The 16,031-nt window shown below is 45.0% G+C and overlaps 1 protein-coding gene across 1 annotated transcript; it reads right to left on the bottom strand.

Annotated features, from left to right (window-relative positions):
• Positions 1–11,760: 11,760 nt before the first annotated feature.
• VC83_00586 (uncharacterized protein) lies at positions 11,761–14,061 on the bottom strand. Its single transcript, XM_024464276.1, has one exon. The coding sequence runs from the start codon at positions 13,811–13,813 to the stop codon at positions 12,494–12,496; it is 1,320 nt and encodes a 439-aa protein (XP_024328214.1). The 5' UTR covers positions 13,814–14,061; the 3' UTR covers positions 11,761–12,493.
• Between the last annotated feature and the right edge of the window lie 1,970 nt (positions 14,062–16,031).

Raw genomic sequence — 16,031 nt, 5'->3', positions numbered from 1 at the left:
CGTGGTCGTCGTGGTGGCGGTCGTGGGAGCGGGAGCGGGAGCGGGAGCGGGAGCTTCTTCTTCTATTCACAGGTTAGTATACATACAGTAATCAATTCAAATAACAAAAGGAAAGGGGTATACTTACCTCGAGGAGCCTCACTGAGGCCAGAAGCCGTTGTTGTTGTAGGAAAGTGAAGCTGTGGAGGGGTTACAGGTAAATATCTACGGATTGACGCGTCATATGTCACATGACTGAATGCCAAGTCACATGACCACTTACGGCAGGCTGAGTTGTTGGGAATTACACGTATGGTACGGTGGACTACAGCCAATTTGTATGGTGTAGTGCGGTACCCTAAATGACAATCCCTGAGTGATGCGGAAGCTGGTCACAGTACAGTATATAGTAATACAGTAATCAATTCAATTGCTTTTCTATTCTAATGTGGCTACGCAGCATTTATAGGCCTAGAAGAGCCTTCCATAACCCCAGAAACCCTCGAGTAACCCATTGATTTTGGTGCAGAGTTTTCACCTTCTGCCCCAGTGAGGACCATGGGAACACTGTCTCCTACAGTGGAGATTACCGCATTCCCAGTACCAAAGTCACGGGGTTTCTCCAACTCCCAGCCCGTTTCCTAACACAAGTCACAAACTGGCGCCTACGGCGCCGGTGCACAATACTCATAATATTCATAATATTCAAGTTTTCTTTGTAATTTACACTTTTCAGACCCGAATTTCGACAAGGGTCAATTAGGCGTTCTGTTCTGGAAAAGCTTTGCTTGTCAGTATGTTCAGTTGCGTGATATCTAACACGTGATACTAGTAACAGTGCAAATAGCAGATACAACAGTTCTTGAGAGAATAGTTGCACCCATAAAGGTTGCTGAGATTTGAGCCTTGGTAGACTGTATCATTTACCACAGATCTGACGTGGGCGCTGGTCATGATTGTGACTGGCAACCCTTGACACACATTAGCTTTCCCGTCATGTCAAGCCGCCAGTCTTCTTCTGAGGCCCAGGGTTCTATCATCTACTGTGTCACGATTATGACAGACAATCCCAGGGACATTGTAATTGCGAATGAGCACTGACAGAATCACAAAATAGCTCTCCGGTCATCGCCAAGCTGTAATGGTGGGTGCACCAGATATGAGAATCTAGCCACCCAAGGAAGGGATGAATTTACTAAGACAACACACTGTCTTAGGAAACAGAGCCAAAGGGTTGTAGCTTAGACTATTCCACAACGCAGCAATCAGGTGTATGATGTGGTGAAGTGGTTTAGACAAGTTGCAACAAATGTTGAGTCTGAGAACTCAGGGGTAAGTCAGAGGTTAGCACCTCACTGACTTTTCAAAAACAGAGAATAACAAGATCAATGCTTGGAAGCTTGGAAAAGACGTAGAAGTATGTGCTAGTCGATTTACTGTATTGTCTGCTTGCCCTTTCTTAAGGAAAGGGCAATCCTATTTATGCCAAAGGAGTGTAGTTCTCTCATTTTCCATGACTTTCCATGACTAACCAGGCTTGGTAAATGTATTAGAAATCAAGTGCGACCCACAACTAGCTTGCTAATCATGTAGCGAATGTAAGAGAATCCCATAGAACCATCTCTTGGGTTCCTAGCCTATAGGAAGTGAAAAGGAGGTCCAAGGTCAGAGTACCTATAGATAAATTATGTCATAACTTAACCAATCTTGTGGGTAACTAAGGAGCGATGACGTGTAATGAATCATAGAGGGTTGTAGAAGCTTCTAGAGCTATCGTTCATCTTCCTAGGCCTCTAGTTGGTAGAGATATGCCATGTGGTAGTATTGGCCCACCCCCTTAAGGAGGAGATTTTCTTAATAACTTGTTCAATGAGTGTCCAAATGATATGCCGTGATGTATGTAGCATAAACAGATGTAGTCGAAGAGTTTGCAGCAATCGTTGAGTAGTATTGCTTCTGTTGTTGATGTGATAAGCCAAGATATGTATGTTGACTTGTAGGTTTGAGGAGGAGATTTCTAAGTTTGCTCTTGAGTTTGATAGCAAACTGAGTGCAACGAATGTCAGTATGACACAAGCCGCCATTCCTCCTCCGGCCAATGCATTTCATTCGACTTTTCTTAAGCAGTTGCTGTGCAACGTGGTGTCACGATATAATGTAGCAAGGGAGATGGACGCACCAATGTGGGAGATGGTGGGAGATGGCATGCTAGTGCTATGGCTAGCGCTTATGGCTGCAACCTTGTCATACTGACATTCGTTGCACTCAGTTTCCTATCAAACTCAAGAGCAAACTTAGAAATCTCCTCCTCAAACCTACAAGTCACTATACACATTTTGGCTTGTCACACCAACAACAAGAGCAATACTACTCAACGATTGCTACAACCCTCTATGATTCATTACACGTCATTGCTCCTTAGTTACTGGGCCAATATGACCACATAGCATATCTCTACAACCCTCTATGATTCATTACATGACATCACTCCTTAGTTACTGGGCTAATACTACACATGACATATCTCTATCAACTAGAGGCCTAGGAACATGAACGGTAGCTCCAAAAGCTTCTACAACCCTCTATGATTCATTACACGTCATCGCTCCTTAGTTACCTACAAGATTGGTTAAGTTATGACATAATCTGTCTATAGGGGTACTCTGACCTTGGACCTCCTTTCACTTCCTATAGGCTAGGAACCTAGGAGATGGTTCTATGGGATTCTCTTACGTCGACTGCAGTTACCAAGCCTGGTTAGTCATGGAAAGTCTTGGAAAATGAGAGAACTACGTTTTTACAAGAAATAAACAAGGTTCATTGCCCGTAGGCGTGTCATTTACTATTCTACACTATTTTACATAAATATACGGCCCTTAGGCCTCCTCCCCTCTCTCTCCCTCTCCATCTTCCTCTTGCTACTCCTCTGGCCTTGGCCCTGTCATGACCTCCGTATAGAAGGTTCCGCGAGGGGCAGCATTGGTAGCGGTGATGAAATCCATCACCACCCCAGCAAGGGTGTTCCCTAGGCGGAGCGTCCTATGGGAGGCCGGGCTTGCGACCTGGAAACGCTCGATCAAGGCATGGGGGGTGTGGGTGGGGTGCTCCTCATTCCCAACATAGTAGGGGTCATCGGGGCGGTGGGTGGGAGGAGCACGGGAGGTGACTGCACGAGCAGGCGACGACGTGCGGGCGCAGTGGGACTGACGCGGATCTTTTAGCTGGAGCGGGAGGCGCTTTGGGCCACGGCCCACCTGTAATGGTGGGTGCACCAGATGTGAGAATCTAGCCACCCAAGGAAGGGCTGATTTTACTAAGACAACACACTGTCTTAGGAAAAAGAGCCAAAGGGTCGTAGCTTAGACTATTCCACAACGCAGCAATCAAGTGTATGATGTAGTGGAGTGGTTTAGACAAGTTGTACAAATGTTGAGTCTGAGAACTCAGGGATAAGTCAGAGGTTAGCACCTCACTGACTTTTCAGAAACAAGGAGTAACAAGATCAATGCTTGGAAGCTTGGAAAAGACGTGGAAGTATGTGATAGTCGATTTACTGTATTGTCTGCTTGCCCTTTCTTAAGGAAAGGGCAATCCTATTTATGCTAAGTAACTCGTAGATGATTACGGATGTTTACGGATGGTATTTAAACCCATAAACATATTATGGATTAAACCTGCAAATGCCCATAACCACCCGTAAATAGAGTTAAGGTAAGCAGTAGAATAGTAGTATAGATAGTATTTCTAATTAATATCACATAATACCTCTGGATATACAACGTTTGGTGTAGTGTGTGTATTGTCACCTTCCGGAAGTAGAACGTGTAAGCCAGCTACGGATGACGTCCGCGACATTGCAACGTAGAATTGCCCATGACTAAACATAGCTGCCCATAGATCAACACCTACATGCTTAAACGACTGGCCTTGAGACTTATTAATAGTCATAGCAAAGCATAAGCGGACGGGAAATTGTTTACGGGAAAACTCTATGCACTAAGCCTAACGTAAGTCGTGGCATAATGCAATGGGTGTCATAACGCAACGGATATCAGAGGAGAACGACGTAGAAAATTAAATAGCTAAACATCAACAATAATACATGACCCAGTATCACTCTCAGAATCCTCGTGAAGCACTTCTTCATCATCGCAATCACTATCAGAAATGTACACAACTGCCTTTCCCTTTCCCTTTCATGTTTTCCTACCTCGACTTTTTGTAGCATTCTCAGCCTCCACCACTGCATCGCATAATTCTTGGGTCGAGATATGGAAATGGCCCTTTAAAACCACCCTCTTTCCCTTCGTACGGGTTGCACACTTCTTTATGATAGACCGTAAGTTGTTGGCATCATGTTGGTGGACGATACTTTGCACATGAATTTGCTCAGTCCCAGTTGTCAGTTTTTGGATATATCTGCGGACTGGTGTTGCAACAGTCGTATGGTCCTTAATTGTTGGATTAAGTAACGTAGTTCACAAGCGAGTCGCCTACACAAGCTCACCGCCAATTTTTTCTTGGCATCATACTTTTGACTTTAAACTTACATAACTTTTTTTTTAAACATGACAACTTCGTACGAAGAAAGAAGTATGATTCTTGCACTTCAAGTGCTTAAATCAAACCCAAAACTAAGTGTAACTCACATTGCGCGAATCTACAATCTTCCTCGTACGACATTGAGAGATCGACTATCAGCGAGTTCAATGCGAAGATCCTGACGCGTATAACGCATGGTTTCGACTTGTACGAAACATGATTACTAAATATGGGATTCACGAGGAGGACATATACAACTTTGACAAGACGGGATTTTTAATGGGCCAAATATCATCTGAGATGGTTGTAACGAATGCTGAACAAAAGAGCAGACCTCGTACGACACAGCAAGGTAATAGGGAATGGATTACAGTAATTCAAGGCATTGGATCATACGGATATGCGCTACCGCCATTTATTATTGTTGCAGGGAAAAATCACCTTTCGTCTTGGTATGAAAACGCTTCTTTGCCGTCAAATTGGGTTGTTGCTGTTACGTCAAATGGCTGGACAACAAATGAGCGAGGGCTTGATTGGATTAAGCATTTTAATCGACATACACAGAGTCGTACGAAGGGTAGATATCGACTTTTGATTCTTGACGGGCACGAAAGTCATCACTCAATCGAATTTGAGATGTATTGCAAGGACTGGAATATTATTATTCTTTGCATGCCAGCACATTCGTCTCATAACCTTCAGCCACTTGACGTTGGTTGTTTTCGACCATTAAAGCGTTCATACGGAACTGAGATTGAGAAGTTGATGCGTGCGCATATTACACACATCTCGAAAGAAGATTTCTTCCCTGCCTTTCACATAGCGTTTCGTACAGCAATGATTGAATCAAACATTCGAGCAGGGTTTCGCGCTACAGGGCTTGTTCCGTACGATCCAGACTATGTAATCTCAAAGCTTGATGTTCGACTTCGTACGCCAACACCAACGCCTACGCCAACTCTACCTATGATTTGGGAACCTAAAACTCCGCACAATGTACTTGAGACACAATCTCAATCAACATACCTTAAAGACCGGATTATACGACATCAGAATAGTTCACCAACTTTGCTTTTACGAAGCATTGATCGGGTTGCGAAAGGTGCAGCGAGTGCAATACACGAATTGACGTTATTACGAGAAGAAAATGCTGCACTTCGCAAAGCAAATGACTTACTTAGTCGACGTCGTCGTATGAAGAAACGTCGATTGCAAGAAGGAGGAGTACTTACTGTCGAAGCTGTCCAAGACTCAGAGGCTCAAAGAGAGGCTAATATACAATTACAAGCTGATTTGCGAGAAAGTAGGGGTCGTATGAAGCAAACTGAGCCGCAAAAATGTTGTTGTAGATGTTGCGGACAAATTGGTCACAACGTATGAACTTGTCCAAATATTGTAGATATATCTGATAATTCAAATGCCGAAGAGTTAGAATAGTTTAATTACTTAATTGTTGAGATTTCGTATGATGCCAAGGAATAATCGGCGGTGAGCTTGTGTACGCGACTCGCTTGTGAACTACGTTAGCTTATTCGCATCTTGCAGTATCGCTGGATCAGGTGGCGAGCTATTTACAAAGACTTGATTAAAAATATCAAACTGGGTTGGTGTTCTTGGTCTTTCTTGCTCGGGTGTTGCATTGCGGGTCATCGTACGAAGTGCTCTTTGCGGGTTGAATGGGATTAAACCAGCACCGCGCCAGGCAGATTCGATGTTCTGAGAATTGCATACATCTGATCGTGCTCGAATATATGCTTCCATCCACTCGTACTTCTGTATTCGTACGAGTTGTGCTTGGTTCAAGTGCGATAGTGCCGCTGTCAGCCGTTTTTTTGAGAGGGCCAAAAATCGCAACATCAAGCGGCTGCAGCAAGTGTGATGTATGAGGCGGTAGGATAAGAAGCGCAATTCAATTTTGAAGACAGTGTGCTATAAAGCTACCGCTTATATGTGAATCGTCCATCACAAATAAGTCAGTGTTGTCTGCCTGCTTTTGCTCGGGTTATCGGTTCAAAAACATGCCTCAACCACTCTAAACCGTGAACGTTACTTGTCCAACCCTTTGTATTTGCTGAAAAGAACCATTCATTACGTATGCTATTCAGTATCCAGTTCTGTAAGATGTTCGACCCTTTGAATATCCCGAGCGGTGGTAGAATTGTTCCATCTGCGCAAATACAGTCCACCATCGAAACCCATTCTTGACAGCCAGGATGAGCCTGGTGCTTTGTACGAAGTGATGAATCGAGTATTATACCGCGTTGACTCCATTGTCCCAATCGAAAATCCAGACTCGTCCATGTTATATATGTCTTTTTGGACGATTCCGTGTTCTTGAACCACTTTCTGATACGCGTCAAATCACGCATCAAGCACTGGTTTTGTTGCCCCGTCCATTCGTATGGACTCAATTCGACGTCCAATAGCAACTTTGAGATGTGGGTGTCATATAATGAATCGGGGAACCCAGTCCTCACCAAGCGTATCATGTGGTTGGAGTTCAAGCACGTTGGGTGTCACATTGTCCAAATTGTATGTTCGTTTTGTACGCAGTTCCTCTGCTATTTCTTTTAATAAGCGATGCCTGGGAGAGTACCCACTGATTGTTAAGTTTTTGATCCACTTGAGAAGTACGTTTTCCTGAGCATATGAGAGTTTCTGCTGTTGTTGGCGGGCTTGACGGCAAGATAACCCCCCATTGACACGTCGCATCAATGTGCTCCGCGTCAACCCCAAGTCCTGGGCAGCCTTATACAAGCTTTTATATTCACCATTTTGAACACCAGTTATCGCCTGAGTAATACGAGACTCTAAATCCGCCGTCGCTATGCTTTTCCTATGCACCATTGTTGAGTTATTCAAGTTACAAGTTGGTAATCCTCGGTTATCAGTTGCGTTATGACACCCGTTGCGTTACGCCACGACTTACATTATAGAAGTAGTGTCATACTGACATTCGTTGCACTCAGTTTGCTATCAAACTCAAGAGCAAACTTTGAAATCTCCTCCTCAAACCTACAAGTCACTATACATATTTTGGCTTATCACACCAACAACAAGAGCAATACTACTCAACGATTGCTACAACCATCTATGATTCATTACACATCATCGCTCCTTAGTTACTGGGCCGATATTACCACATAGCATATCTCTACAACCCTCTATGATTCATTACATGACATCACTCATACTACCACATGACATATCTCTACCAACTAGAGGCCTAGGAGCATGAACGATAGCTCTAAAAGCTCCTACGAACCTCTATAATTCATTACATGTCATCGCTCTTTAGTTACCCACAAGATTGGTTAAGTTATGACATAATTTGTCTATGACATAATTTGTCTATGACATAATTTGTCTATGACATAATTTGTCTATAGGGGTACTCTGACCTTGGACCTCCTTTTACTTCCTATAGGCTACAAACCTAAGAGATGGTTCTATGGGATTCTCTTACGTCGACTACAGTTACCAAGCCTGGTAAGTCATGGAAAGTCTTGGAAAATGAGAGAACTACATTCCTTTAGCATAAATAGGATTGCCCTTTCCTTAAGAAAGGGCAAGCAGACAATACAGTAAATCGACTATCACATACTTCCACGTCTTTTCCAAGCTTCCAAGCATTGATCTTGTTACTCCTTGTTTCTGAAAAGTCAGTGAGGTGTTAACCTCTGACTTACCCCTGAGTTCCCAGACTCAACATTTGTTGCAACTTGTCTGAACCACTTCACTACATCACACACCTGATTGCTGCGTTGTGAAATAGTCTAAGCTATGACCCTTTGGCTCTTTTTCCTAAGACAGTGTGTTGTCTTAGTAAATTCATCCCTTCCTTGGGTGGCTAGATCCTCACATCTGGTGCACCCACCATTACAAGTAGGAAGTGGGGTTAGAACCTAACGTAGCCAATCCTGAATTTCGACAAATGATAGCCAATCAATTGGTCTTGGCCTTTTATAGTCTATTACTAGGTTTTCACGATAGAGCCATATGTAGGTTGGCTAGCTCAAAGTCGAACTTGGTAGCCAATTATAGATAGCTTACCACTAGTTACAACCCATCTCTGGCCCTCAAGAGCTTCGAAATAGGTCGTAGGACTCCTTGCCCGTCATCGATATTTATAGTAATTATATATATCAATCACTAGGGACTGAAATTGTAACTTGTAGAGCGTCTAACCACTCAAAACCCAATAACAACGATGAAACCCACCAGCTACAGTTGCGGATGTCAATTCGTAGCTTCATACTAGTATCCCTCCTTTCATTTTAGGTCACCCGAGTTGCTATTCAGGCCACTCCCAAACTCTGATCCCACACGTCCTCTGATGGACCCAGGAACAGCCGCATTACACTATACGATATCACGTCTTAGGGTCGTACCATCCCCTCCAAAATTTACTTTGTACGGGTGCTATTTTAAGTTTCGGGAACTAATTTTAAGCATATCTAGCATCTCGATAAAGCTCTCGATCCCAACCCCACTAACACTTTGCAACTTATGAATAACATTTCATAGTCATCGGAAGCTCGAATGCTCCTCGTACATCACTTGCACTATGAATTCCGAAATGAGAGGGCTTGATATCGATGCCATCAGCAAGACTTTTGAGGTTGAGCCCTTGAACTATGAGGTCGGCTGGAAGGACTTGCGAGAGTTGGCATTTATGAAGTCTTGCAACTGTTCGACTTGTGTGCGACCAAAGATTACTTATATGCAGATGAACGAGACCTACCAATCCCTGCATACCTCGGGGATAATATTGACAGGGTGCGCTCGGTAACCAACAACGGAGCAGGTGGAAATAATAACGCATTTTCTCGGACAATCATCGACCAATTACTGATAACTAGCATATATGAAGAGAGTAATAAGCAAATGACCGAGGTACGAGATCAAGATCCAGATTTGTCATCACACCACTTGCACTCATCAGTATCTCAGGCTAGGATCCCAGAAGACCGAGTAAATCTAGAGTTACGCCGCGAAACACCGCTATCGATGATTGTGGCGCATGAAGGGGAAATAAAACTGCTATCAGGATTTGCTAATTACTGTCTGTTTTACGGTGGCTCAGACTTAACACTAGCCACAAACTTAGTAATCGTTGGTTCTCAAACCACCGCCTGGAGGCGGTTGGCGAAAGCGAACTGGGACGCGAAAGCGATTGTGGGACACTTCGGGAGCGGACTCACGACGCGACACGACCGACCATGAACATGACCGACAACGAGCACAACTACAACCACAACTATGCCGGTAGTTGAAGTAAATAAAAATGAAGCTCTTTTAAATGCCATTGAATTTTTAAATGAAAACCCAACAGAGAAGAGTGCTACAGTAGCACGGATGTACAGAGTAAACCCAAGTACGCTCCGGACTATACGACTACGACAACGACGCGCATCACCACAACGCACCGCTGTGCCACGCGGAGGCCAGAACAGAGTACTGTCTGATGTACAAGTTACAGCTATACAAAGATACATCCAACGCTCGTACGAAAATGGGTACGGTGCAACTAAGCCTATGGTGTTCAGTGCCATCTGCCAACTACGTGCAGCAGAAACTCCAACACGTGCACCACCATCACAACGGTGGTTCCAGACATGGATTAAGACACAACAACACAACTTCCATACAATAAAAACCCGGCCAATTGAAGCAGCACGGGTTGCATCTCATGAAGTATCAGCTATTAAAGAATGGTTTTATGAATTTAAAGATGTGTGTAATCAACTAGATATTACTGCAGGTGATATCTACAACTTTGATGAAGTTGGATTCCGTGTAGGAATGAGCACCGGTGAACATGTGTTGGTACCATCTGCAGTAAAGGAGGTAAGTTGTTTCTACTTATCTTACTTTATATTATTCTAATATTTATAGCTTTATATACAAGCTCCAGAGAACAGACAAAGTCTTACAGTTATAGAGACAATTTCAGCTGCTGGCATTGCACTTCCACCGTTCCTTATTATACAAGGAAAATTACACATGGAAAGTTGGTACCATGACAATCTACACGGTGATGAGAAAGTTGCAGTATCCGATTCCGGATATACAAACTCTGAGCTTGCAATGGAATATCTACAGCATTTTATTCAACATACACCGTCTATAAGAACGAAATTGTTAATAATGGACTCTCATGTCTCACATGAAGTTCCAGAGTTTATAATACTTGCACATCAACACAATATACACTTACATGTGTTTCCGTCTCATCTTACGCATATTCTACAACCGCTAGATGTTACTGTGTTTGCACAATATAAACATTGGCACCGACGTGCAATTCAACAAGCAATCCGGAATTTTGATACAGATTATAATGTTATATCTTTCTTTAGAGACTTGTCTACTATCCGTAAGCAGACATTTACAAAGGGTAACTGTATCAAGTCTTTTAGAGATGCAGGTATTTGGCCACCTAACTATGAAAAGATTCAAGAGAAGGTTGCTATATATGCAAAACCAGAAGTTTTAGAAACACCACAACGCGCATTTCAAGCAAGTTATGATCTTTCAACATGGAGTCAAACATTTGATAAGATCCTTAGTTCACCGTCACGGCAAAAGTGGGCATCTTCTTATACTGAAATCCAAACTCAGTTAACAGAGGCTGAGCTGTTCCAGTCAGAGCTTGTACAAATTACTACTATTATGACTGAGCAACGACAGCGGAAGGTTAGAAGTCGGAAATCTATTCAAAAAGGCGGTGCTATTACAGTTGAACATGCACGGCAAAGGATTTATGAGAAGAAGGTAAAGGAGCAACTTTTAGAAGAAGCACGGGAGAAAAGAGAGAGAACACGCATGGTGAACGTTGAGCGTAAGATGCAGCTCCGTGCTGGCATCGATGCACGGAAGGCAGAACGTACACGGAAAAAGGACCTACATGAATTTCAAAAAAGTAACCCAGACACGGAGCCACCAATTGGCTTACGTACAGAAATCATTGACCCGGACGTTACACAGAAGAAACGTGAGGAGGAGGAGGAGGCGGACCGACTGTTAGCCATCGAGGAGAGTGGGTACGTGAACTTTGCAGGCTTGGACTACGACATGATTCACGATGCAAGTGACGGTGGCTGTGATGATCAATCACTGCCTGACAATATTGATCCAAATCTTTTTTAATTATTTAATTCTATAACTTATATATATTTACAGCATTGTTACGTTGTCAGTCGTGTTCATGGTCGGTCGTGTCGCGTCGCGAGTCCGCTCCCGAAGTGTCCCACAATCGCTTTCGCGTCCCAGTTCGCTTTCGCCAACCGCCTCCAGGCGGTGGTTTGAGAACCAACGATTAATCGTCGAAGCCAAACGGCAGCTTGGTACAGATTCAACCCTGCCACATCTCGCGGCTTACATGGGCATCGTTCACACAACGAGTAAAAAAGGCTCTAGAGAGAATTGTGTTGTATATGGCATATCGTCTGATGGGAATTCTTTCCGGTTCTGTTGAATCAATAATGATGGCATGTTTTCGAAGACTAGGCTCCTCGAGTGGGAAATTGAGGCAGATAGGAGGAGGATATACTCGATACTGCGGTCTATTATAAGGGAGGCAGCTATACTATCGCCAAGTACGATGCCGATTAGGGTTCCCATGCAGAGAAAATAGTCCTTGCAGCATTCGACAGAACAACCCACCGCAAGATCAGGTCTACTCTCGGGAGACTGAAGGTTTACGACTTAGAGGAGGTAGAGGAGGGGGTGTACGAGATTATGGACGAAGAATGAGAGTGTATAACCAAAATTATTCATGGTGGGATCCATTATCGGACGTCGCATAACGACGAGACAAGTATCGAATTAAGGTTAAACTCGAGTCATTCGCCAGAGAGAAATGAGAAAATGTGTTCACCATATGCATTTATCATTGAATCTAAAGAGAAGCATCGCAAATGATGAAAACATGCCAACGGTTCGTCCGATTCGTTATATAATAACGTACCTACGTTACCCCTCTCAACCCCCAATCCACCCACCTCCTCACCACCTCATCCACGCTTCTCACGCCTTCCCTCGTAGCTTCAACCTCAAACCACTCGCGGTGCTCCCGCCCACAGCTCTCACAGCCCGCACTTCCCCGCACCCGCATCCCACTCAGCTCCAAATGAATCAGCCTCTCAAGTCGATGCGCATACGGCACCTTCCTCGGCGCCCCCACCTCAAGCCCAGGCGAGGAGGGTTGGTAGGGATAGTACCGCACGAGGGAAAGGTTGTACCCGCACTGCCTTGACCACTCGTTCAGGCGGCGCTGGACATTCGACGCCCGGCCAATCTTCAGCAGGATCGTCTTGCGTGCCTCCCTATCCGTACTGGATGAGAAAGCCTGGAGCGCCTCGCTTGTTCGCCGCTTGCCTGGTTGAAGGCGGGGCGAGGAGTCGAGGAGGGACGGCGCAGCTTCCGAGGGCGGGGTTTGCGGGTGTGATGTGGGCGTGAGCCAGAAGATATAGATGTAGCCTTCATCATCTACGTGGGAGGGCGGTTTGGAGAGCTCGGCCAAGAGGAGAGAGGTGATCTGGGGTGAGGTAGTTTTAGGTATCAGGGAAAAGAGTTGTTGGGTATGAGATGATGGGCCGCGGGCGGGCTGCGGTCTTTGAGGGTCGATGTTGATGGGCTTCTCCCAGCTCCCAGTTGATGGACGAGGGGGCCGGCTCTGTTTGGGTGGCTGTGAGAGCTGTGGTGATTGGATCATTGGCTGGAAATTCGGTGGTCGACTTCGCGAATTGTGAGATGTGCGATTTCGAATCTGTGCAGGTCTTGCAACAACGGGATCCTCGTCGGCAACTCCGACGCAACAGAGAAGGGTGATATTGTGTTGTTTTCGAGGGTTTCTAGGTGCCGTGTTCATATGTTGCTGCTTCTCGGAGTAATGTGTGCCGCTTGCGTACAATATCGGTCGAGGTTGCGAAGACTTCCTCCGCTGCTTTGCAGCAGTTTTCTCCGGCTTTATTTCAAGTAGTCCTAGCCTATCTACGAGTGTATCGACGCTCGTTCGTTCCCGTATGGTCGAGTTCTTTGCGCCATTGGGTAGGAGCCCTTGTGCAGATGTCGCTTGATCCTTATGCTGCCAGCAGAAGCCATCTGAAGGAAGGATGTCCCCAATAGGACTTTGCAAAGATAGTCTCACAGTTGCTGGCGGACTTGAAGTCGCGATGGCACGGCGGCATAACCGGCCGCTGGAAGTCAGTCCGCGACAAGTAGTAGTGGGGTCTCTCGAGTCTGAGCGTGGTATAAGTGATTCTGGGGTATGGGGAATAAATGGCATTTCTGCTGGAGTGGTTAGTGCTAGAGAATAGTCATGAAGAAAAAAGGAAATGAGATATAGTAGCAGAACTCTACTATGAAAACTTGGTAAAGTGAATCATGACAGCCAGCCAACGTGGCCCGTAGTTCTCGGCCATCGTGGTGTCTGTTAATCGTAGCCAGTGAATTCAGCCCGAAGTCGTGGATTTGGAGGAGGTTGGGGAATCCACTTGTGTAGCTATGTGGCTGTGTGGCTGGAGATGTAGCTCAACCTCAACCACAACTTACCAAGACAAGGGGCGACAATGTTCCACAATTTACTTTTAATGGTTTTATTATTTTATTACTTTATGCATAACGTACATGTATAGCGAAAGCGCCAAACAAGCGAAAGCGCCAAAATGATGCGGTGACCAAACCCCCCAACTAAATGTTAAATTCCTCAACAACAAAACATGCCCCATAAAAACGATGAAAGCCAATTAGTGCTAGCTATCCAGGCTATGCAAAGCGACCCAAAGTTACGCCTTCGAGTTGCTGCTAGGATCTATTCTGTGGACCACCGCAAGCTAGGTCGTCGTCTAGAAGGTGTACCTTCACGACGCGATATCCAAGCCAACTCACGGAAATTAACTAACCTAGAGGAGTCCGTCCTTGTTCAGTATATACTCGACCTAGCTGCCAAAGGGTTTCCTCCTCGGCTGTCTGTTGTTGAAGATATGGCAAGTCGACTACTTGCAACACGCGACGCGTCACGCGTTGGGTCGCGTTGGGCTTCAAACTTTGTTAAGCGGCGTGTAGAGCTCCAGACACGCTAGCGCAAATACGACTACCAGAGGGCTAAGTGCGAAGATCCAGAAGTTATTAATGGCTGGTTTGAGCTTGTGCGTAACACAATTGCGAAATATGGTATCGATGAAGCAGATATCTACAACTTTGATGAGACTGGGTTTATGATGGGCGTTATCTCAACTGCTATGGTTGTAACAAGCTCAGACGGGCGGGCAAAAGCAAAGAAGGTACAGCCTGGTAATCGGGAATGGGTTACAGTAATCCAAGGCGTTAGTTCTCAAGGTTGGGCAGTACCACCATTTATCATTGTTGCAGGCAAAAACCACCTTACATCTTGGTATGAGAATAGTGGATTTTCAAGCGATTGGGTGATTTCTGTTACTGAAAATGGCTGGACTACAAACGAGAGAGGCATGGATTGGATTCAGCACTTTGAGAAGCATACAAAGGCCCGGAGTGTTGGTGGTTATCGCTTGTTAGTCCTTGATGGTCATGAGAGCCACCACTCAGATGAGTTTGAGGAGTACTGCAAGGAACACAACATTATTACGCTTTGTATGCCTGCTCACTCTTCTCATCTACTCCAGCCACTTGATGTTGGCTGTTTCGGCCCGTTAAAGCAGGCCTATGGTCGGCAAATTGAAGATATGATGCAGGCTCATATTTCTCATATTACAAAGGATGACTTCTTTCCTGCCTTCCACACTGCATTTAACACTACAATGACGGAAAGTAACATTCGAGGCGGGTTCCGAGGGGCAGGGCTTCTTCCATTTGACCCTGAGAGAGTGATATCTACACTTGATCTTAAGTTAAGGACACCAACGCCTCCAAGCTCCCGCCCAGGTACTGCTCAACCTTGGGTTTCTCAGACACCAAACAACCCAATTGAAGCTATGTCACAGTCTACATTTATTAAAACTCGGATTTCACGCCATCAAAATAGCTCTCCAACCTCAATCTATGCAGCTGTTGACCAGTTTACAAAGGGTGCATCGCAAATAATGCATCAATTAGCACTGCTAAAGGGAGAGAACCAAAACCTACGACAGGCAAATGAAGTACTAAGCAAGCGCCGGAGAGCTAGGAAAACACGACTACAGCAAGGAGGATCACTTAGTCAACAAGGGGCGCAAGAGCTACAGGATGAGAGGGATGTTGTGCAGCAGGTAGAGCAGGAAATAAGGGCAAGCCGTGGTCGGAAGCCAAGGGAAGAAACCCGTGCCCGTCGCTGTGGCAAGTGTGGTGAGACTGGGCACAATGCGCGCACGTGTCAGATTGTAATAGACACCTCTGAGGAAGAGGACTCCGAGTAGTTTCAATTGATTTCTAATGTTGTGGTAGATTTATCGCAATGTTTGTCGTGAGGGTAGATAATTTTGGCACTTTCGCTTGTTTGGCGCTTTCGCTATACATGTACGTTATGTGATTGTGCAGCTGTAATATTT

This window comes from Pseudogymnoascus destructans (genome assembly GCF_001641265.1).
Source record: "Pseudogymnoascus destructans isolate 20631-21 unplaced genomic scaffold scaffold_1, whole genome shotgun sequence".
Taxonomy (NCBI): Eukaryota; Fungi; Ascomycota; class Leotiomycetes; order Thelebolales; family Thelebolaceae; genus Pseudogymnoascus; species Pseudogymnoascus destructans.
The sequence above is the reverse complement of the archived record's forward strand: the minus strand, read 5'-3'. Positions and strand labels throughout refer to the sequence as shown.